General features: G+C 32.5%; 1 protein-coding gene across 50 annotated transcripts in view; it reads right to left on the bottom strand.

Moving 5' to 3' along the window:
• The window catches only part of ZMYND11 (zinc finger MYND-type containing 11), a 135,138-nt gene that overhangs the window by 20,088 nt on the left and 90,519 nt on the right, over positions 1 to 24,531 (bottom strand). For 41 of the 50 annotated variants that reach the window (XM_071215403.1, XM_004454044.5, XM_071215402.1 and 38 more), the window contains 8 exons: positions 11,404 to 11,481; positions 10,400 to 10,492; positions 8,723 to 8,810; positions 8,124 to 8,179; positions 6,861 to 6,938; positions 5,832 to 5,950; positions 609 to 816; positions 105 to 173 (listed from right to left, as the gene is read on the bottom strand). In XM_071215403.1, the coding sequence (XP_071071504.1) occupies positions 105 to 173; positions 609 to 816; positions 5,832 to 5,950; positions 6,861 to 6,938; positions 8,124 to 8,179; positions 8,723 to 8,810; positions 10,400 to 10,492; positions 11,404 to 11,481 (789 nt within the window). The remainder of the gene's footprint in view (positions 1 to 104; positions 174 to 608; positions 817 to 5,831; positions 5,951 to 6,860; positions 6,939 to 8,123; positions 8,180 to 8,722; positions 8,811 to 10,399; positions 10,493 to 11,403; positions 11,482 to 24,531) is intronic. The other 9 variants (XM_023587557.3, XM_023587558.3, XM_071215420.1 and 6 more) reach the window with 1 other exon arrangement.

Genomic DNA, 24,531 nt, shown 5'->3' with positions numbered 1-24,531 from the left:
CAGTTTCACTTCACAAGTATCCACTAGGAGTGGTTGTTTGATTACAACTTTAAAATATTTCCTGTCAATTTCCACTTGGACACTGCAAGGTCAGGGCAACTTACTTCTTTTTTGGGTTCCACACTTTGATTACGTCGTCCTTTCTTAGCTCTTGGTTCCTGAGTGACCTTCAGCTGTGGGCATTATAAAAGAAATAGCATATTACTGTAGTACTACAAAATATTTTTCTGCTGAAAACATGAGTAATGGACCCATAGGTGAGAAGTGAGTAAACTGCTCTCACTTTTTTGCATTAGCAATTTCAATCTGGTTGTTACTACTTACTTTAATTATCTATTCTGGTAACTGATGGCTTGAAAGCGTTAATGTACCTTCAAAAAAATGTGTATTGTCCTTATTCTCGTCTCACTGGTAGGGTCAGGCTCATGGTTATTGATGGTTGTGTTTATTTGAATTGTTTTGGTTTACTTTTGCAGAACACTTTACAAATGTTTATATGAAAGGTAAGGAAAAATGTCAGAATCTGTTCATTACAGTGAGGAGTGTACCCCAATAATTTTCACATTTAAAATAACAGTAATTCATTTTCTTACTGAGACACAACTCACCTGCTCATTACTGGTAGAGGAGATACTGGATTCTGCTTCTTCTTCACCTCGGTCCTCATTCTTAGACTTCCAAAATCTTCCTTCACGAAGGAAACGTTGATGCAGTTCCAGCTCATCACAGGCCTTTTTCCAACCCATGCTGCGCTTAACATGCAACCGATGAATGTTGACTGTGATATCCTGTATGTTTTCAGAAGGAATCCAGGCCCTGTGGACAACATTTAAGGGTATAGTTAGAAATTTCCAAAATGGTAGGAAAGCATGTACTACTGGACTCCACCCACTGTAAAATACTGTTTGTGGCAATTCTGATCTTCTAAGGCCATTAGTTATGATTTGAATAAATAAACTCTTATCCAGTAGAAAGTAGTTGAGGTATTTTTGTTTTTTGCAGTCATCAAAGTTCTCAGAATTGGAGTGACTCACAAATGCCTCCTAATTATTTATTATTTTCTTTACTCTGCTTAGCTCAAGCCACAGGTCATATCAAGTCTTCGTAAGTTCTTTTTAAAATGTTACTGCTTGTTGGATTTGAATACTGAAAAATAGTAGGACCCATCTATCTATTTGCAGATTAGCTCTACATAAACATTTGAAAATATCCAGAAATTTTTATGATGTATATGTTTATATCCACCTAAAAAAGGAGGACAACTATAAAATATTACCCAGTAAGTTATATGTAAATCATGCCCCTATTCATTATTAGAATAAGCCATGATTAACAAATAGAAATGTATTTACATCATTTAGCAACCAAAATACACTATGAACACAATTTGGGGCCTGAAATATATGCAATACAGGTATAAGTCTATAGAATGAAAAACTCTATTTAGTTCTATTGGGAAGAATGCTAAAAATTCAAGAAAAATTTCCTGGGCATTATTTTGATTGGTTTTAGATTAGTGTCAGTCTAAAATGTTGTATCAAATCAACAAATATTTACTATAGACCAGTGAAAGACCTTACAAAGAATACAATGGTGCATTAGAATCTGCCTGATTTTTACTTCTGCGCCTCATTTTACAGCTGAAAATGTTGAATATATATATATGCATTAAGGCAAACTATTAATTAGTAGTTGGAATCCAGCTAGGGCTCAGGTCTCCTGATTTTTAGGATGGGACTTTTATGTACATTGACTTTGCCTTTAAGGGATTTAAAATTTTGTTAGAAGAACTAAGAAAATAATTACAATGTGGTGCACATGTAATAAATGTGAATCTAGGGTGCTATGGAGAGGAAAAGGTTTTCACTTTGCTGTGAGTGATCAGAAAACTTTATTTGGACTTGATATTGAAAAATGAGTAACATTTAGACAGGGGACTATATAAGGGGAGAAATGCTAGGCAGAAGAAATATCACAAGTGAGATATAAAACTACAGAGATGTTTAAGCAATACTTAGACATTTTCCAAAACATAGATACATGTGGAACATGGCACTGTGCACAAAGATTTTTTTCAGTTCACTGGTAAATAATTTTCCTGCTACAAATATGTAAGAAATATAGTTTTCATTCCTGGCCTACAGTTAGTTTCAGAAATACTAGACTTGTGACTGTTTTGAAGAATTCTCTTAAAATCATAACTACAAGTGCCTAAGCCATAAACGTCTAACTTGTTTGTATAAGCTAAGATATTTACTTTACAATGTAAAAATATATTTTAAATATATAAGAAGCCATATTGTTATATGTTAAAAAATACCTGAAATTGTTAAATTTAAACTTCCATAAAATTATTTAAATACTGCATGAACAATGCAGGTGTTTCATCTGGTATAAGTGCTTTTGTTAAAAACTCTATCAGTATACTACACTTTGAAAAACTCTAAACTCTACTGCCAAATGTAAAAATGGAATTGTGTTTGAGGATAAGAGTTCTCTGGCATTTCATTTTGAATTATTGTTATATTTATTCTTTCAGTCAACAAATATTTATAGAGTACTTACTATGTACTAGAAAAATCAATAAAATTGTTTTTGTTCTCAGCAGTTTGCTTTTGAGAGAGAATTCTATTATAAGCAGTGCTGCTTGGAATGAATTTGTGATCCAGGAGAGTGTTTTTTTTGTCCCTTAACTTAAAATATCTATGTATCCATTGGAAATAAAATTTATTCATGTCAGTTCTTAAATTAAGTCTCAAGGCAGTACATACATACACTTCCTAATCTCTTTTAATCAACTCCATAACTATAGCTAATTAGATTTTACTTTTAAAAAATATTACCAGGGTATGATATCTGATATACAAAATAAATAAATAAATAAATAAAAAGATAGGAAACAGAAAAATCACACAATTTAGGGCAAGCCTAATAAAAAGAGGTAGAATCTAATTGGACCATGTCTGTACAGCTGTAAATCCTGAATGCAGGTATATGCAGAATTAAATAGTACAGCGATCTGATAGTAAATAAACCTAAAATGTTCTACTTCTTTTCTTGCCTATACTTGATGATTTCCTGCTACCTCTTTCTAGCCTGTACCATCCCACCCTCCAATTATATATGTAGTCAAAAGATTTAGCCTTGTTAGGATAGTAGGAACTTATCAGCTATGAATTTTCTCTGGCAGGCTTAGCTACATGTTTGCCAAATATGTTACAAATCCTAAACAACCCTACTTAAGCTGCTCTTGTATTTAAAAGGGATCACAGTCTATTTTTTTCCTGGAGCTTTCCAACTTGCTCAGAGTCTAGGAAGGGAGTGACTTGTTCTCTTTTGAATGTAAAAAGGGACTAGTCAAAAACCATTTATGTTTACAAAAATTCTTTTCCCCCCACCTACGTGTAATGAGGGACTGTCAACAGAATGGTTATTATCAAAACTTGCAAATAGTGACTCCTTCTGGGCCATTTCCACTTGGTATATAAGTTTTGCTTAAGTACTTAGAAATTCATTATTGCAATTTTTTAAAAAGTTCGTTTTCAATGAATCAAATAGTCTAATATGACGTAGTAGAATTTTTAAAGTATGTCCTAATCAGTCTTTCATTTCAATATCTTATTAGGTATATGAAACCAAGGAAAAGCAAAGGAAAACTATTCTGTATTGCATAGTAAAATTGTAGACTTTTCTTTTCTTTATTTTAGAAAAGAAAAATCCTTACAAGTCCCACCTGTCCAGAATTGTTTAGATTAAAACTCCCAGGAAACAGGAGGCTTGGAAAAATAAACTCTGGAAATGTAACTTTATGTTTTAATTCTGGTTTCAGGTGACAAATTTAATATTTTAAAATATTTTCTGCATAGTATACCAAATGACATAAAACAAATTAACTCATTATTAATAAAATATCACTCATGTGGAAGATACTATAAAGCTGTTTGCAAACTGATGGTAATTTCTTAAAGATACATTAAAAATCCTCTGATGATCAGATTGCTCAAATCTATCAGTAAGGCTTTAAAAATTAACTGAATTTATGTTTTTTTCTAAGTTAAATGTGTTTTATTTAATAAAACTAGGAAAAATAGAATCAAACTTTCCCCCTATTCTTTTTTTTTTAAATAATATTTTTCTTTCCCCCTATTCTTTGCACATTTGTAAAAGCTAATTGTCTATTGAGTATTCACTATGTGCCAGGTATTGGTGCTTAGATTTTTATATATAAACACTTTCAACTTTCCAAAAACACTTATAGGTAGTTTAGACGAACATTCTTATTTTACAAGTGAAGACTTGTGATTAAATAAATTGTCCAAGATAAAGAAGCAGTATATGATAAAGCCAGGACACAAATCTACTTAATCTAACCATTCTACCTACTGCTTCCTCTGTATATCAATTTAGAGATAGATGGCTTCTAGAGACTACCCTCAACCCACCTATTCAGTATACATTGTCTCACTAAAGTTTTTATGAGAAACTGAAACCAAATTCATATGAATTAAAAATTATCACTTAATCATACAATTAAAACATACTTCATACTGAATTATTTGATTTTATCCTTATATAACTAATGTTCTTGACATGATTGCAATCACAGATAAGTGTGTACTTTTCTACGAAAGAACTTCTTTTTTTGGAAATTTACAGTATTTACAAGTTTCATGTAACTAATCCTCTATTTAAATTAAATGAATATTAAGCAAAAATTCATTATGGAGAGAAATAAAGTCTCTTTTGTAGCTTTTCTTCTAATAATATTTATATAAGACCTTTACCCTTTGGGCATGGTAGAAAACATTTCATGGATTATTATGGGGATTATTTTTTGTTAATTTAAATCCTTGCAAGGTATAACTTTTAAATCTTGTAGCCAATTTTTGTCATTTTCTTCAATATTAAAATATTTTGTGGTGACTTTCACTTGAAGTTACCTGTGTTAATGAACCCAAAGAAATCACATGTGAATTTTAAATTCATATTATGGCTTGATGAAATTCATCAATTTCTGAGCCTTTTGATAGTTTTTATTTTAAAATCAATGCTATTAATGATCCAATTATTTAGGACAATACTTTAGAATTTCTAATTTTCAATGCACAATGAATATTAAGGTCTTAACATCACAATGAAAGAAGTAGTTATAATTCTATAGTCCTACTGTTCAGCATTCCTTTTGTGAGGTATTTAACTATGAAAATAATTCTATAGTAATGAAAATGGTTTTTACTCTAGGCAACATATATTTTTGTATTATGAAAACATAAATTTTTAAACCATACTATATACATCTTCCTAGCAACAGAAATTTTAAATCTAAATTGGAAAATATTTTATATATGTATAATTCTTATACACACTGAAAGTATTTACATAATTCTTACACCACAAGAATGATACTCTGTTCTCTTCCCTAACTGATGATTTTTGCCTATAGTTTCATCAAATGGGCCTTGAAAAGATGGTTGGAACAACTATAATATCATTACATTACGATGGAATAGACACACTCTTGGGACCCTTCTACCCTACTACCATTATGAATTCAGTCTCTGCATTAATATACTTCTGAGGTTCAACAGTGTCAGTTACTGAAAATGTCCTCAATTTAGGAAGTGTATCTGAAATATACCTAGAAACATAATTTTTAGAAATCACTGTTAGTTGTAGAAGTAAGCTATGTGCTTACTTCAATATATATGTGTTTCTTCAATATACAGTAAATTCCGTACTTTATCTGATGGAGAAATCAACAGAACATTGATAAAGGTAGAATTTATCACTCTTTTAAGAACTTCTTAAGAAGCTTGGGATTCATTAATTACCTCTGGTGATGGTGACCAAAGAAGCGAACGTCAACCTGATTGTCCTCTTTCTGCATGACTTTGGCTGGCCAAAACCCAAAACCTTTCATTTTAGCCCAAACCAGCTCATGATTAGGTATCTGGAAATAAAATGTTTTACCTTGTTATATTGCTTAGTATATTAAATGCAAGTATACCTTAATATTGAACTATTCTGTCAAGTAGAATCCATTATTCTCAAAATATTTCTTTTCTACTTCTAAACATATTCATCCTCCCCCCACACCCCAGGACTGATTGATTTAATCTTCAAAAGAAACATCAAAAAAATCAAATTGAGAGTAAAGTGAATCTTTATTTCTCAGAAGAGAGAGGAAAAATATTCTCTCTATACCATCTTAGAATGAGGCCATGAAGGGCCATGTCGAATAGTAAAAAAACAAACAAACAAACAAAAAAAAACCCAGAAAACCCTAACATAGCTTCATAAGGTGTAACATAGGGAACTACAGCATCAGTATCACCTGGGAGCTTGATAGAAAGGGGAGAATCTGGGGCTCTACTCTAGACCTACTGATTCCAAAATCTGCATTTTAACCACACCTCAGGGCACTGTCCTGAAGACTGGTTTCTTTCAGGCAGCCTCTTAAACCCACTGTCAGTTGGGGCTGTGGGTCTGGAACACAGGCTTACCACCTTCTTAAAATGAAATCATGTCATTTTAAGGGAAACGATGCATCTGGGACTCCAGGATTGCTATGGATATATGCAAAGCCTTAGATTTCTTGTGAAAGAATGAAAATAAAAGCAAAAATTCACTTTCTTATTCTTTTAAGTTCCTCATTTAAAATGAGAAATGGATGACAATCTCAAGTCATTTTCTCCATGTTTCAGTTGCTTATATTTATTGAAACCGCATAAATTATAATATAAAGAAAAATATTTAGGAAAGAGTGTAATTTTTAAGAAAACTGGAAATAAACTTCCTTAGCAGAGTATATTATACACTTAAGAGGTAAAAAAAACAAAAAATCACAAAATTTCACATACACAAGGATAGCAGAACCAATTGTCGGGACGAGCATTTGACAAATAGAAGCAATTCTTGCAAAGCTGTAGTTCATCCAGCTGAAAAAGATAAACTATTTTAGCCTATATAAAATATACATGTACATTAAAATATATAAAATATATTCATACAAACTCATGTGCATAGTCTTGAATTTTATTCCTTTATAATCTTTTTTGCTTATATAAGCTTAAATTTGATATTTTAAATAAATAACATGGAAGAATCTGTCACTTTACTGTTAAAACCATCCCTGTGGTCTCATATTTGCACTTTATAAGAATATAGTACAAATTTCTTATAAGCCTGGCCTGGTCTAACCCCTGGTTCACCTTCCAACCTCATTTGGTGTCTTTTCATTGGTTAGCTCTCAGCTTAATATTACTTCTTCAAAAAGGGTTTCCTGATCTATCTATATAAAATACCTACTACCAATAAACAGCACTCCTCACCTTGCTTCATTCTTCACTGTAGTCCCATGCTTGTTTTCTTTCCTAATATTTTTTACAACTTGTAAAGAAAGATGTTTTGTTTCTTTCTTTTTATTTCCCCAGTCTCCCTCATTAGAATGTAACTAAGTGAGGAAGAAGCCAGTGCATTGTTTACAGTTTTATTCCTCCTAACACACTGCCTGGCACATAGTAGACACTCAATAAATATTTGTTGAGTGAATAAAAAGCAAAAGTCAAATTTGAAATGAATTTTAAAAAAACTTTTTATATAAACTAAGACACTTTTGCAAAGATAGTATAATTACAGGCAATTATTTCAAGCATGATTACAAAAAACTTCGTTAAATATATATTTCATTTATGTGTAAACAGGAACCTTGCTTTTTGGTTGTTTTTGGCCCATATAGTCTAGGACTCAAATTTTAATCCTTCATTTAAAGAAGGTAACATTTTACTGAGTGTCTTCTCAGTGCAATATATTTACATGCATTATCTAACTTAATACTCAACAGCTCTTAAGAGTAGTTCCAGATGAGGAAGCAGTTACTTAGTAACTAAATCTAACTCCCAAGTAAAAGTTACTTAGTAACTAAATCTAACTCCCAAGATTTTCTGAGAATAGTCTACTCAGATTTTTTCTTCTTTTGCATTATTTCACGTGTATTTTCAAATATGAAAATAAAAATTATATTTAAAGGAAATGGCATAACTAAAATGTATATAAGAATAATGGAATTCTGAAACAAATTAATTTGGATTATGGCAAGAGTTAACTTTAGGCATGAATAGTACCTCATGACATGTGTCTTTATATAGCATCCTCGCTATGTCAGCTTGTTCACTGTCTGCTGTAATTCAAGATAGATATTATCTATTACCAATAATCTAAAAACAAGACTATCAAAATTAATAGTCATTTAATTTTCTTTCAGTTAAGCAAAAGTGGACACATATCATTTCAAAGCAAAACATGTATTTTACATAAAGTTCACACAGCAAAATAAAATTCTGTAAGCAGCTTTTATTCTACACTCAACAAAACCATACTTGTCTCGGTATGAAGTGACCTCTTTACCTTTGAATAATACAATATTACTCAAATTACTCAAAGCACTTATTAAAAAGCCTCTAAACTAAGACAAATATATATAAAACTATAAGGAACAATAATTTCATCTACTACAGTTTTTCCTTTGGCTAGTCAATTCTACACGACATAACTCATCACGAAATATCCTAAAAAGCTTAAATTCTAACATCATTATTTAGTTATATATCATTAAGGTATAAATTTTAAAAATTTAATGTTTATAGAAAATATTTCTCAACGTGGAATGTAAATGGTACTTTTTAAAAATGTATACAAAAGAAAAAAACAAAAAATATTCAACCTCCATAGAAAATCACTGTGTTGTGGAGAAGGAGTTGAGCATCAGCTTTGAACTCTTCATAACTCCGATATTTCCCTTCATTCACTTTCTGCAGGGGGCAAAAAACAAAATGGTAAAAGAATTACGAGTGAAAATGTTTGCTTACAATATGTTAAACAGCATTATTACAGCATAGGATACAACAGAATTTTTTCCAGGATGACATTAGGACTACTTCTGTGGTACAAAAGAACTGGCAGAGAATGTGCTTGAAATTAAATCATCAACTCCATTTGTACTTCGAATATTACAGTAGGATGAACAATGGCTGATCAAATAACCTGGAGCCACATTGTACTTTATTTTTATTTACTAGAGTGAATTTTGCAGCTTAAACATCTCATTTTGCAATAATGATAAAAGTTGCTCCTAAGCTTTGTAAATAATGAACTCTTTAGTCTGCATGGCTAATTGATAACTACACATCTACCGTTCTTTTTATAACACAGGAGAACAAAGATTGAAAACTAGGACTTTTCACCTCTGTGACATTTTACCACCATAACTACTTAGAAAGCATTTTATATTTCTGAGTTGGGATTAGGTATGGATTTATAAATAATTTAAAAATATCATCCTAAGTGTTCCTCTGTGTACCAAGGTAATGCCAAAATGTCTTCTGTACTAGAGTGATATATGAAAAGGATTTCCTTCACTGGGTTTTCTTTAACTTTGCCTTTGGCTGCCAAAGGGAAGGCTTATGGAAGAAATTTGAGAGGGGTTTTTTGGGCAAAAATTTTGGATTAGGATATGACAATTAAAGCTATCTAGAAGTAGAAGGGATATTTTCTTATCTTGGTGATACATTTAGGAAATGGGCTGGGAAAATAGCTTGGAATGCTAAAGCCTCTTAAGAATAACTAAGAACTCAATCATCCCTTTCCTATTTCCTGCCTTTGCACATGTAGTTTCCTTTCTCAGAATGGTAGTTTCCTATGGAAATCATACAAGACCCAAATGTATTGCCATTTCTTCCATGAAAGCTTTCCAGATTCAGTTAGGCAGTTTGTAAGATAGTTTAAAATTATTCTGATGGTCTGCCTATAGGCTATAATGACCATTCATAAATTTTTAAAATTTCAAAATGATAATTGAGGTAGAAAACCTAGAATTACAGCAACCTTGACTCCTGGATTTTGCAGTTATTTATAATTAAATATTAACAGACTCATTACTAATCCTTAGATAAAAAGAATTAAGTTTAGTTAAAAATCTTTATTTTGTTCATATTCATTTCATTATTTCCCAAGACTCCTGATCATATCTATGCTGCAATTTTTACCTGAGAGAAATCTCTATGTACTGTTGCTAAAACTGAAAAACCATGTCGAGATTAATTCTCTGAATATTAAATTAACTTGACTACAGCTTTAATCTACAAGTATCACAAATCTACAGGTTTGTTAAAACCAGGTATTTTAAAAGATGACACCTAATTTGCATTAGAATAAGTACATGAAATTTAAAACAAATAATAGTGCCTCACTGAATAGTCATTACTTTTCTGTTTCAGTAAAAGAGTAGGGTAAAATATACTCTCAAGGAAAGAAAAGCAAACAGAATTACTAATTTAAAAAAAATTTTTTAACTATCAATTTAAAAAATATAAGTGAAGTAGAATAAAGGAACTGACTTTACCTCTTGTATGGTGGGAACATCAACAGCTGAATGTACCAGTCTCCTGTACATTGGATGCTTATTGTCTTTCCCCTTTTTATTAAGATCTATGGCCTAAAAGATTGTTAGACAAACCAATTTTAAATTGGGCTAAACAGAAAGGGACAACATCAATTTCTAAAATTCAAAATATTTTCTACCTCTAAAGAGAAATAATAAAAGCATCTTAAAATTTAACTGGAAAGTGTATGTTTATAGTTTAATGTATCAATCCTTAGAGGTTTTTTGTTTTGTTTTTTTTTTATAAATTTTTTTTATTATTTCTCCCCCCCCCCCCCGTTGTCTGCTCTCTGTTCATTTGCTGTGTGCTCTTCTGTGTCCACTTGTATTCTTGTCAGGCAGCACCAGAAATCTGTGTTCTTTTTGTTGCATCATCTTGCTGCATCAGCTCTCCATGTGTGCAACACCACTCATGCGCAGGCTGCACTTTTTCGCACTGGGCAGCTCTCCTTACGGGCACAGTGCTTGCGCCTAGGGCTCCCCTACGCGGGGGACACCCCTGCGTGACACAGCACTCCTTGCGCACATCAGCACTGCACATGGGCCAGCTCATCACACGGGTCAGGAGGCCCTGGGTTTGAACCCTGGACCTCCCATGTGGTAGGCGGACGCTCTATTGGTTGAGCCAAATCCACTTCCCTTAAAGTTTTGATAAAACAGTTATTTTGGAAAAACACTAATTACCAATGATAATGTCCATTCCAATAAATGTAATTAAAAATGTAAATATTTCTAATCTAATGCAGCTTAAAAAAAGTACCTATGTCAAAATAAAGACAAAACAAAACAAAAAAATCTAAGTCTTTTATAGAATGATTACTGCATAAAGCAACATGACAGCATGATTTTCATGCTTCACTTTGCTATATCTAAGTTTGTTACTTTTCAGTCACTAACTTTTAAAGAATGAATCAGAGTTAAATACATTTTGGGCAATTTTGAAAGATTTCCTCAGCAGGACTCACCCGCTCCTTCATGCGGGAGACAATGAATCTCAAGTATGTGCTCATCTCCTGTTTGTTTGTATTTTTCTTCTTGATGCTCTGTTTAAAAAAAAAAAAAAAAGCCAAATATAAAATCTGGTAATCTGTATATACAGTCATGTAAAATACTTATGTATTTAAAGATAATATTCAAAGATTTTTATTAAAAGCTACAATAATTCCCAACATATTTGTTAAAGAGGAATATTTGAAATTTGCATATAAAATCACAATTTAATATTTTAAGGTGAAAACTGAAAAATATTATGTTGTGCTTGACAGAATACTTAAGTAGTATACGTATTTTTTTCTTTTCAAGGTATTTTAAAACTTCAGCCAATTCTAAGATGAAAAGAAATGCTAGACATAATGGAAAATCACTTAGTTTACACAAAAATCAATGGCTCAGTTCCTTAGAGAGCTTCTTAAATTAGCAATATTGAGTGAATTTCAATATAATATTTTTCTCTCTTAAAAATGTTATCAAAAATTCTGTTACTTATGAATTATGGACACGGCAGCTACACATGCTGGCATATTCATTTTAAAGTGTTATGGATTAATTAAGTAATAACTTCTATTTCTTTTAGTCTGGCCTTAAATCAATTAGGCTCTTGAGTTTATTTCTCAGAAAATCCAACTTCACTTGAAGGAAAAAAAAGATAGGATTCTACCTTTAATCTGTTATTTCTACATAGCTAGAAAACAGGGACAAAAACTATTTACTTAGTCAAGGTCAAAAGGCATAACTATCAAGACATTCATTACAATAGTCTAAAGGAAAGCAAAGGCAAAACATGAGACACTTAAATATAAGTAAGATCTTATCTCAGAGGAGCTGAGTAGATTATGGTCACTATTTAATGTATGCTTTAACTTTTCCAGGCCACTAGATTATGTTTCTTTGCCCAGTGATATGATTACTTCTAAAGAACTTTATACTCAGGAAGTCATTTTAATATGTTAAATAAAATAGAGGAAAAAACAAACATTTTTCATAACTAAGAATTCCTTATCTAGGACTTAAGAGAATTTATTCTATAATCACAGAACATTGAAATATCTGGGAAAAAAGAGTGGAAAAACATTTTATCATCTGGGAACTAAATTTTATTTCACATATTTCATGTTTAAGGTGCTATTGTATTTCCACTTTTCACCTGGATTCATTGACAATGCATAGACATTACACAATACTACTTATCACCAGAGATATACTGATGGAACTTTTATAAAATAGAGTTGAGCCGAGCATCTGAGTTGGAATTTCTAGGAGTAGGACCTGTGATCTGTACGTTTGTTTATTTGTTAATTGCTCAATTGGTTGAGATGCACGGCCAAATTGGGTATCAATGGCATAGATTTATAGTTCAAAATGCGTCAACATTTCCTGGACCATAGACTTGTAATTGGCATAGCTTGAAAATTCTCATTTTTAAGACCCTCAGGTGATTCTCATACACTCTAACATTTGATAACTATTGACCACACAATCCCTTAAGGCAGAACACTGTAGGGAGTGTTCACAGATGCTCTGTTCCTGCATTCTACAAATCGTGCAGAAGGAACATACCATCAATTAGAAGCATATAATCAGCTACTAATGCTTTTGGATAAATGTTCTTGCTAGCATGGACATCCTTCCATGCACTGTTTCCCATATTAAACAAGCCTTTTGATGAACTGTCAGATATAGGGAAGAGAAAGGGTAACCTATAGTTACATGCCCAATTATCATACCAACTCATGAGTGCACTATTAAACTACTCACCCCAAATATCAACCTGATCATTAAATTCTAAATTTGTTTTTAAGTGCAGATATGATGACAATGTAAACCAGATTTAGAAATCTTGTAACACTGGGTTATAGTTCGTTCAATAGGTAAACATTATTCAGGGGATGTACGCAGCCAAACTTCATGTAGTGCTGAAATACAATTTTATGTTCATGAAATATCATTCCTCGCCCTTCCCTCAATCAAGCAGGGTGGGAAGACTCTCCTCTCTGAATCTCTGAATAACTGGAACTCAGTTGGAGAAATCAGAGCACTCAAAGTCTAAAGACTAGTGCTGGGACATCTCAGGTCACTTGTGTACTGAGAGTAGGAAAGGATGCCTGAGCACTTAGGAAGGAGCCTCAATGCATCTGGCACAGTTCAGCTGGGTTTTTATTTTCAAGGCTGCTGTGTAGATCTATTTTACATATGCACAGGAATATTTTTATCCTTTCTGCACTGTAAACATAAACCTATGAAGTGCTTCATCCTGTTAGTTTGACTAATCTCTTCTGTTTTTAGAGCCTTAGGAAATAAAGCAATCCAAGGATTTTTATAGGTAAAAATTATGCATGGCTAGAATCAGAATTAATACCACTGTAACTAAAACGTCCTTAACTAGATTGTTCTTTCTTTGAATATATGAGATACTTTGAAACAATATGAGACATTTTAGGTTACTTATACACTAACTAGTTCATGTAATTACCTCGTTAAAATAAAGAAAGGTCTATTTTCAGAATTTACACAAACCATGGATATTACATGCTTGCTCAATGTTTCAATTTTGGTTTTCATCGTTTATGTTTTTAAATGAATCACCAATTTAGTGTAACCATGAGCAGCAGTATTTCTTTCTTTGGGAAAGATTCTGAAAGCATAGGGTTCATGTTAAGAGCCTTAATTTCCCAAAACTAAATGGTAAAATAGAGGTTGAACTCTGGTTTTATATTATGTTTAAAGTTGCCTAGAGCCAGGTTGCTAGATTATCTCTTCTCATCTAAAAGTAATTAAGTGTGGTGATTTGAGCCTGGAAAAATGACTATTGCAGAAAAATGTAAAGGGAAACAAGGGAAGGAACAATGACTCCCCTAGTTAAATGAATATAACTCACACCATTCATCATAGCTTCATCTAATAGAAAATAGCCCCAAATACCTTTGAAAATTATCTTTATATACTACACTAAGAAAGCCTTAGGTCATTTAATAAAGTACTACTCTGATTTAGATATCCTACATAAGTGTTTAGCAACTCCAGTTGCACCTGGAACCATGTGGGTTCTTTTAAAACTTTTAAAAACCACTGATGTCCATTTCCATAAAGTTCTAAAACAGGCAAAACTTAATCTGTGATGGAAAATAGTCAGAACAATGGTTGTCTGGAGCTAGGGGATGGGCGTGGGGATCTACTGGGCTGGGAACATAAAAGAACTTTATGTAGTGATAGTGATGATAATGTTCCATATCTGGATGGGATACGTGTTGTATGCACTTGTCGGTTTCATCAAATGTTACACTTAAGACTTGTGCGTGTCACTGTAATGCAAACTTTGCCTCAAAGGTACAATCCCCCTATGTCTAGTAGCCACCCCCAGAGTTCTGAGAAAGTTGGTTTGGAGATGGGGCCTGGGCATTCATATTTTTAAAAGCTCCTAGGGGTTTCTAATATGCAATCATGATTGAGAGCCCCTGCCCTAACTTTATAAAAGAACCTGTTTAATTAGGACAAATGTGTGTAGGCACACCATAATGGAATAGTTCAGATTTTAACCTGAGAAAATGTAAAGTGGTAGATCTTCAAAAAGTAGTGTTCTTGAAGTTAACCTAAGTTGTCGTTTGTCAGTGTAAGTCTCTCAGCCTACTTATTCGTATACATAGGAACATGTCTCTCATTATATATGCCAGAAAATCCTATGGCGGCTATATTTTAAGTATCTATTGGTCCTTTTCAGTTACTATAGTTATAAACTTCAAGGATTTTGGTTGTGTAGAAGGATTAACCACAAGGAATTTCACAGTCAAAGAAGATTATTTTGTTGAAAGTAGCCATGGTTCCTTATTTTTATTTTTTTAAGACAACGTTTTTGGTGACAAATATAGGATTCTGTTGAAAATGTAGGGCATACCAGACATTATAGAGCCATTCTCAAGAATTTAGATATATGTAATAAGCAATTTAAGAACAGTATCTGAATGATTACCCCCTGGAGTTGTGTCCCCAGTCTGTATAAACAATGATGATCTGATAACTAGACCTTATGATGTTCAAGGCTACATATGCCAAAGAGTTTCATAACAAATTCACAGCTGAGATGCTTCCTTAGCAAACTGAAGCAAACAAGAGTGGACCCTGAACAGAAATAAAATCTCCCCCAATAATCTGTAGGGACAAAACTTTTGCTGGAAGATGCTTTCACATTTGACAGACTTGTGGGTTTTGTTGAATACATTTCTTTTCTAACACTTTCCCGTTATTACCTAAAGATATAATATTTCACAAAAGAAATCAACAGAGAATTGCTCCTTCTGTTCCAGGACTGCACCATTAGAATTCTGAGGATTTCTTAGGTAACATATTGTGGAACTGCCTTATACCTGATGTTTAAAACAAGTGTTTCAGTTTGTGCCTGTTGGCAAAATCAAGCTATTTAGATAGCTTGAGAAAAAGCTACTATAACTAATAGAAATGAAAAGAATAGCTCCTAATGCAAATGCTATTTTGCCTAAAGCATTAGTAAGCAGATAGCTCTTGACAACAGGTCAGAAAAACAAAAATAATGTTCCATATTATCTGCAAATTATTTCAGATCTAATTCTGTCTCAGCTTTCAAGAAAGAATATATCTATTCTATATTTACAGACCTCAGAATTTTTTAGTAGAGGCTACCCTGTGACAATGTGTACATCAGAATCCATCATAATAATCCTGGTAAGCATTGGTAACTGTTCATATCACCTGGCTGCATATGGAAATGAATTTGGTCAACATTTACAAATAATCAAGAAAAATACCTTCTACTACATGGCCAAAGCTGTTGCAGCCAATTTAAAACAAAAATAGTTACACAGTGGAATGCTGAGTGGTTAGTGGGTATATAAGACCTCCATTAAAGGCAGATATTAAATAAGTTGTAGATAATTGTAGGGCTGCTTTCCTTTAATGTAAGTACAAAATAATTGAAAATCTTGAACATCTTCTTGAGTAAGAAATTCTTATGCCAGGACTACATCAAATCAGATGAGTCTAGATAGAGACTACAGACAAAACATAAATGAACTTCAGCCACACTCGGTGCCTTACAGTGTTTTTGGCTGGAAGAAGGTATTAGCAGTATTTGATCCTGTGAAAGTTTATCCACAGCTGATATTATTGATAATGATGCCCAAATGCCATTATTTGAAAGAACTTTGAGGATTAAATTTCTTTATTAATCTAGAATTTTTAGTACTTCCTAAAGACCTAGCTTTCAATTGTGGACACACATTTTGGCAGTATCCAAGAGAAAGAAAAAAGTGTGAAATCATAAATTGAGATGTCTCGTATATCAATTAGCTATACTTATGCTGCTATAGTTTTACTCCATCCAAGTCCCCAAATCTGAAATCAACCTTACTTTTAAAATAAGACAAGGTATTCAAACTTTCTTGGGGATTCACAATATCCATAATATTCTTCCCACAAGAGAAGAGACCAGAAGCCAGCAGTTTTTTCTGTAAAGGGCAGATAGCAAATAATAGGCTTTGTGTGGCCATAAAGTTTGCCTTTGTTGCAGCTATTCAACTCTGCAGATGTAGTACAAAAGCAGTCCTAGAGAATACATAAATGCATGAGGGTGGCTGTGTTTTAATAAAGCATTTGGACACTGAAATTCGAATATCGTATAATCTTCACATCTCAAAATATTCCTCCTGATTTTTCTTCAACCATTTAAAAATGTTAAAACCATCCTTAAGTCAGTTAAAAATATAAAATTCATTCTTAGCTCGCAGATGGTACAAAAACAGGTGACAGGCTTGATTTGGCCCAAGGCCCGTAGTTTGCTGACCTCTGGCCTAAACTCTAAGTTCTGTGAAAGCAGGGACCTGTACAGTATCTGGCACACAGTAAATGCTCATTATTAGTTGAACTGAACTGATGGCATTACTAAACCACTTCACTGCCTACTAGAAAAACTTGTCCATTAATGGAACTCTGCAATATGAGAATCCTTCCAAAATTAGAAAGTTATTCACACTCAAATCTGTTGGCATATTCTGACAAATATAAACCATTTTGTTTATTTTTGATCTGTAAACTCTTACTACCAGATGATGCCTAAATATCAATTGTCGACTTCTAACTATCAAGAAGGACATCACCAAACCCTCACTTAAAAGTTAGTGAGCTTATGAGCATTTGTGGTCCTTGTTGGAAATACAGATTCCTGAGCCCCATCCACAGAGGCTGGCTCCGGTAGGACCACAGAAGCTTTGTTTTAAACAAACACACCAGGTGATTCTGGTACTGATGACCTCTGGGCCTTATTTGGAAAACCACTAATCTGTACATAAATTACCTATGTTGTTTTAGGAATCAAGAAACTCCAGGATCTCCATAACCCTTGTAATTACAGAATACAGAAAAGTTAAATAAATTTTATTTGCACATAAACTGCCTCTGTTGTTATGGAAATCATGAACCTCTAAAGGATCCTCTGTAACCACCTGCAACTATGGAAAACAAAGGAATCATGAAGAGTTTTTAAGAAATATAAATGTTTTGAGACTTTAAAATAGAGCTGGTCTTGTTGAAGTGGATATGAGTAGCCCAAAGTGCTGCCCACTTCTTCCTCTGATACCGCAAGTACCCCAGCAGCTCATCAGTGAAAATCATTTTCTAGGACAATTTTCTAAAAATATATCTACATTCAGTCTTTTTCACCCCAGTATAGACGCACTGAAAACAACTCTTGTCTACAGGCCAGAAGAGCAGGCCACCGATTACAGTATATCACATCTACTGCCAGTAGTAGTAGTAAAAACCCTGATTTACCCACTTTTGGTTGCTGAAAAAACCACATTTAACCATGTGGGATGTATATATAATTTAAATGAAAGGAATTTAAGTATTAAGAACTTCCTCTAAGCTGAAAAAACAACTTCTTAATCACATGGAAAAGTTAGATCTCAGGATAATCCAAACCAATAAGAATATCTTGAAGTGGATTCTTTGAGAATACTGGCAAGTAAGACTTCATTCATATTCCAATCTGTAGTCAATAAGGTAGTCCTGCAGGATTACTACGGACAGTTTGTCCACATTTACATAAAGATTTTTAAAAACAGCAATGAATGCCACTCTTGCTCTATTTACTAATTTTTACAAAGTCAGTTCTTTCCTCTGTAATAGAAGTCACATTTTGACTGAGGTCAGCAGTTCAGATGTTATCAGGTTGGTAGACATTAAGTCTAGGGTGATTTAACACTTTTTAAAGTATCTTCCCTAAACTCATTGCTACAGGCCACAAAAACTGCTAAAGTTAAAATATGTACTATTTCTAAATCCACCACACCCACAAATTGGTAAATAAATTGTTAAAATATGATAGTAGAGGGGTGTTGTACATGTAGAAATTTTATAGTTCAATTTGAGTGCATTTTTGTTGTTAACTTTACGTTCATTTTTGGCTTGCTATAGAGATTTGGAAGTAGGAAAGGTAAATTCAGAATAATTTTATGGAACAAACATCTTGTATATCTATTTGTTCCTATCTCTTTTACACAACTAGTCTTTAAAGAAAGAACAAGATTCAAATTGGTGGCATGTATTCCTCAGTGGAATAAGCCTTTCCATTCCTATCTGATAAGTTAAATGTCTCTGTTTTCAAGTCATAGTTTAAGTATCATTTGTTCTTTGCTTAATGAGAATTAGGTTTAGCCAGTGGAAATACTACCTATTGTCCCACACCCTTCCTATTCCCACTGTATGCATTTCGCTTTGCAGAAACAAAAGGAAATTATGTGTACTTAGTATATATTTTCAGTTCATTCATTAGAAGCATTAAATGATCTTTTTATTTAAATTAAACTGTAACCATTCTGTTGTAAGAACCATTCCAATTATTTTCTCTTTAAACACAGTTAGAAATAAAAGCTGATTTAAGTTCAATTAAGATTCTTAAAAAGCCACCAAAAATCAGCACTACCCAATACATATCAAACACATATCCAAGTCTTTTTGACTGTAACAATGCTAAATTTATTATGGAATGGTAATATGTAAGCTTCCCCCCCCCCTTGCTTAGGTGACTTATAAAGAGATTAGATAACTATTTTTAAAATCTTCTGGCTTTGCCAATATTCCCAGTATTTTTTCCCTCTGGTTAATCTTGTAGATGAGCAGCAAAACTCAAAGTACCAAGTAAAGAAAGAGATTTTTAAAAATAAATTTTCTAATTTTGTTAGAAAAATTGTTACAATTGTCTTTAAAATTTTTTAAATATTTGATTAATGTTGCTTACAGTTTTCAGTACTATGATTGTATACCATTAAAAGAAAACATGGCTTCTATTTTATTAAAAATCAAATCTCCATTCCAGATTTATCACATTTGAAAGTGAGAATGATTACTTTCAGGGTATAAGAATACATTTACCACATTTATGAAAGAAGATTGACCAGAAAGCAAGAATACCTATAGTTTCAGACTAGATACATAATAAGGAATTTATGTTAAAAATATTTTCATTTAGCACTTGGTCCCATTTTTATTCTGAACATTGAGTATTCTCCCTAATTTTCAAATCAAAAGATAAACTATACCGCCTATCTACCTATAAAGTGAAAATTGGATTCAGAAGTACATTTCTACCTACAGTTTCAAGAAATAGCTTTCATCATGATTTTTCCTAGCTACCTGAACAAGAAGAAGCCACAGTGCAAATGACTCAAACATAACTTACCCAGAACTAAATTAGCAATGATGAGTCAAAATGTACCCAATTAATAAAACTGTAGGTACACCCTTAATGGCTGATTTAGTCTTGATTTAGTTTTAGTAGACCAGTTAAGTCCCTTCATTTGCTTCATTTTTCAGCCTAATAATCAATGTGGAAAAAAATTAGTACATGGGGCTTAAAATCCAAATTAATAGTTAATTTAAAATGCTCCTATAAACTTTTTCCATATATTTTTCTTCTTTTTTGGATATTTTAGGACTTTATTAGCTGCCCCACATTCCTTTTTTATAAAATTTGCCATTTTAACCTTTTTTAAGTGTGGAATTAATTACTTTTACAGTGTTGTGTTACCCTTTAAGAATAACTCATTCCTCCCCTTTCCCTCAGCTCTAATCTACTTCCTGTCTCTGTGAATATGCTTATTCTTGGTATTTCATATATATAGAACCATCCAGTAGGTTTGTCCTTTTGTGTCTATCTTATTTCACTTAACATAATGTTTTTAAGGTTCGTCCATTTTGCAGCATGTATTAGAATTTCATTCTGAATAGTATTCTGTTTAATGTTTATACCACATTTTTTAATGCATTTATCTGCTGGACACTTGGGTTGTTTGTACCTTTTGGGTATTGTGAATAAGGCCTCTGTGAACATTGCTGTACCAGTCTGTTTGCATCCCTGCTTTCAATTTTTTGAGGATTATACCCAAGAGTGGAATTGCTGGGTCATATGGTAATTCTATACTTAACCTTCTGAGGAAGTGCTAAACTGTTTTCCTAACAGTTACACTATTTTACATTCCTACCAGCATGGCACCAGAGTTCTAATTTCTCCACATCCTCACCAAAAGTTATTTTTCCATTTTTAAAATAATAGCAATCCTATTGGGTGTGAAGTGGTAGCTCATTGGTGTTTTGATTTACATTTCTCTTATATCTAGTTTTCATGTGCTTATTGGCCCTTTGCATAGCTTCTCTGAAGAAATGTCTATTTAAGTCCTTTGTCCATTTTTTAATTCGATTGTTTGTCTTTTTCTTGTTGAGCTGTAGGAGTTCTTTGTAAAGTCTGGATATTAAACCCTTACTAAGTATATGATTTCCAAATATATTCTCCAACTCTGTAGCTTATCTTTTCACTCTCTTGATAATGTCCTTTGATGCACAAAAGTTTTTTATTTTGATAAAGTCCACTTAATCAGGAGATGGGCATTTTCTAGTTTTTAAAGACATAATGTTATGAATAATATGTAGCCTATTCATTACCTTGAATAAGTTACTTTTTCTTTTGCAACTTAAATTGATACTTTCATTTAAAAGTCACAGTAAGTATGTCATAAAGTGAACCACAGTTTGTAAAATAACTGAAATTTTAGAATATAGTAAATAATAGTAACATACCTTTTTTAAAAAAAATTTATAACAATTATAGCAATAAACACCTAGGATAAAAATATCTGGATGGATTTCACTTGAATAACATTACATTTCACAGGCCCAAATATGGAAAAGAAAGCCAGTAAATCACTATTATCATGTCATTTTGTTAGTATGATAGTATGTTAGTATGATTTATGATGTAAAGGCATATCATACAAAACCAGAGCCTTAAATTCTGCTTCCTGATCACAATTTTATTCCAAATATAAAAATTGCATTTATCTGAATTTAAATCAAGTAGTAACGTAAATCTGTAATCTCCTCTAAATTATGAAAAGAAAATTCATTTATGTAAGGAACATGCACATATTAAAAGAGAATGGAAGAAATAGGGGCCCACATTCAAACTACATCTCCAAATGGCTAAGCTGGCAAGTACAATTATTTATATTGTCTGAAAAATCTAAACAATTTTTCTTTTGCTATATGATTTTTTCTGAAGTTCATCTGACTTTTTATGTGGTACTGTATTCAGAGCATCACTATCAGATATTGTAGCCACTAATCTATGCTAGTGTATGGATAATATTGCTATAAAATCTGTTGTGTTATAATTGGGAGCACAGAGGCAGTATGGGGGCAAGCTGTTTTATACCTTTCCTTATGAATTCTTCCATATTATACTATGGTTTGATGGGGAGAACAAATGCCAGGCCACTTATGAAGATGACAGTTGATACCAAAGAATGGTTTTGTTGGAGAAGTATAAGCATTTAGAATATGAATATTCCATGAGGCAAATTAAAATTCAGTTCCTCAGCTGCACCAGCCACATTTCAAGTGCTCAAAAGCCACATGTGGCTAGCTGCCACCATATTGGACAGCACAATTAAAGTATCACTGTAGAATGTTCTGTAGGGCAGCATTGCTCTAAAAGGCATTGTGGTGCCCAACCTATCCATCTATGGGATAGGGGTGGTCCTAGTGTTTCTTATAATGGACTACTTTGCCCATGTATAAAAAAAAAATTCCAACAGTTATCAGACAGTATCATGATTTTCACCAGCGGACTTGTAAGGCAAGTAGGCATGGCTGAGTGCACATGTTATGCATGTGCACATAATATATACACACATACACACACACCCCTGCTGCCTGTAATGACTTAAGGATAAAACAGCTTAGTAATTTGGAAACTGTATATATGAAAATGCAATGAAATTAAAATGAGACATCCATTTTTATTCTATCAAATTGGCAAAAAAAAATTGAAAAATATCTCATGTGTGTTGGTTAAATGGGTTAACACTTCCAAAAGGCAATTTGGTGCTTTATATTAAAAAAATTTAATTGTGCCCATCCTTTAAATCTAAGAATTCTACTTAAATGAATTTATCCTAAGGAGGTCATCAGATAGATGAACATAGATGTGTAAATTCCCTTTCAATTTTTTTTATTTGCTTTTTTTTTTTTTAAGGTACTGGAGCTGGGGATTGAACCCCAGACCTCATATGTGGGAAGCTGGCATTCAACCCCTGAGCCACATTGGTGCCCCTGAGTTGTTTTTTCCATTTGTTTGCTTGTTGTTTGTTTGTTTTTAGGAGTCACCAAGGGCTGAACCAGGGACCTCCCATGTGGGAAGCAGGCAAGCAACTGCTTAAGCCATGTCTGCTCCTGTTTTTCAATTAAAAAAAAAATTCACTATACCATGTGTGAAATGTATTTCCTTCATGTAAATCAAATCTTAAAAAGCAATTTTCACAAAAAGTATGGTTTCCTCATTTCCTCCGCTGGAATATTCATGGCTATCAGAAAATGAAATTAAAATAAATCCAAATAAAATATAATCGTCAGTTTCATGCAGAAATAAATTATAATAAGAAGACTGCTCTTCAGAAGTTGAAAATTTGGCATGATTTTGGACATAGCATTGTGAATGTCACCATTGACAGATGATTTTTCAGTACAGTGTTATTTAGAGTGTATAAATCTGAAATAATGTGGAACTGGTTTAATTACGGTACACCCACTTATAAAAACATAAAATAAACATTTATCATTAAGTAAAGATGTCTGGGAGGTTGAGTGGAAACAAACTGGTTACATCAAGTAATTTATGTAAAATTATATAGACACAGATATAGATATATAAACATATATACACACATACAAATATACAGGGAGAAGTTTGTAGGAATCTTAACTTACTATGAGGTAGGGCTTCTCTCATAATTATCTGAAATTTTTTACAACAAACTTTAAAAAATTCCTTTATATATTTTAAATTAATGAGAATTCTCAGGAGCAAAATGTGAAACTGGACATTACTCAAAATCTTTTTCACAGCAAAATTCTGATATATTCATTGGCTACTTTATTATAACAGTCTACTGTGTCTATAAATTGAAAGTTTAATTATAATCTAGTATGTCTGTAAAGTGCAAGCTTACTTTTTAGAAAGGCAAACATGCCAAAGAAATATCCTCAGGGTTATGAGATTCTTGGCTATTCTTAATGAAAATTGATTAAATTCTAAATTGAGAAAATATTCTGTATTGCCTTCTTAAAATAGTTCAGAAATAAATATATGGAATAAAGCTGCATGAAATAGATTAAATTAGGTAACACAGCTGATAGTTGAGTAACAATCTATTTTCAGTTGTAAGTGACAGTGGCCACATAAGATTGAAATAATAGTCTCATCATTACAGAATATTGGAAAGAGGCTTATTTTAATCTTCAATTTTAGGTAGCAATGGTTGGCTTCCATCTACTGTTTTTACCTATATTGAAATTTGACCCTGCCATCCTATCTCCAAAATTCCTTACCTGGTCTATGTAAATCAATATATATTATTTCCAAAAATTAATTTAAAAGATAAAAGAGAATGTTATTCTGATTTGGTACTATAGTTCTTGAATTTCAGTCTAATGGATTCTCAGTTCTCTTAGCCCAAGGATATTTCCATCTGTTCAGTTCCTCTCATGTTAGATTACAAAAAATGTCTTTACTCAGA

This window comes from Dasypus novemcinctus, chromosome 5 (assembly GCF_030445035.2).
Source record: "Dasypus novemcinctus isolate mDasNov1 chromosome 5, mDasNov1.1.hap2, whole genome shotgun sequence".
Classification (NCBI taxonomy): domain Eukaryota; kingdom Metazoa; phylum Chordata; class Mammalia; order Cingulata; family Dasypodidae; genus Dasypus; species Dasypus novemcinctus.
Note: the sequence above shows the minus strand (reverse complement) of the source record. Positions and strands in the feature narration are given on the sequence as shown.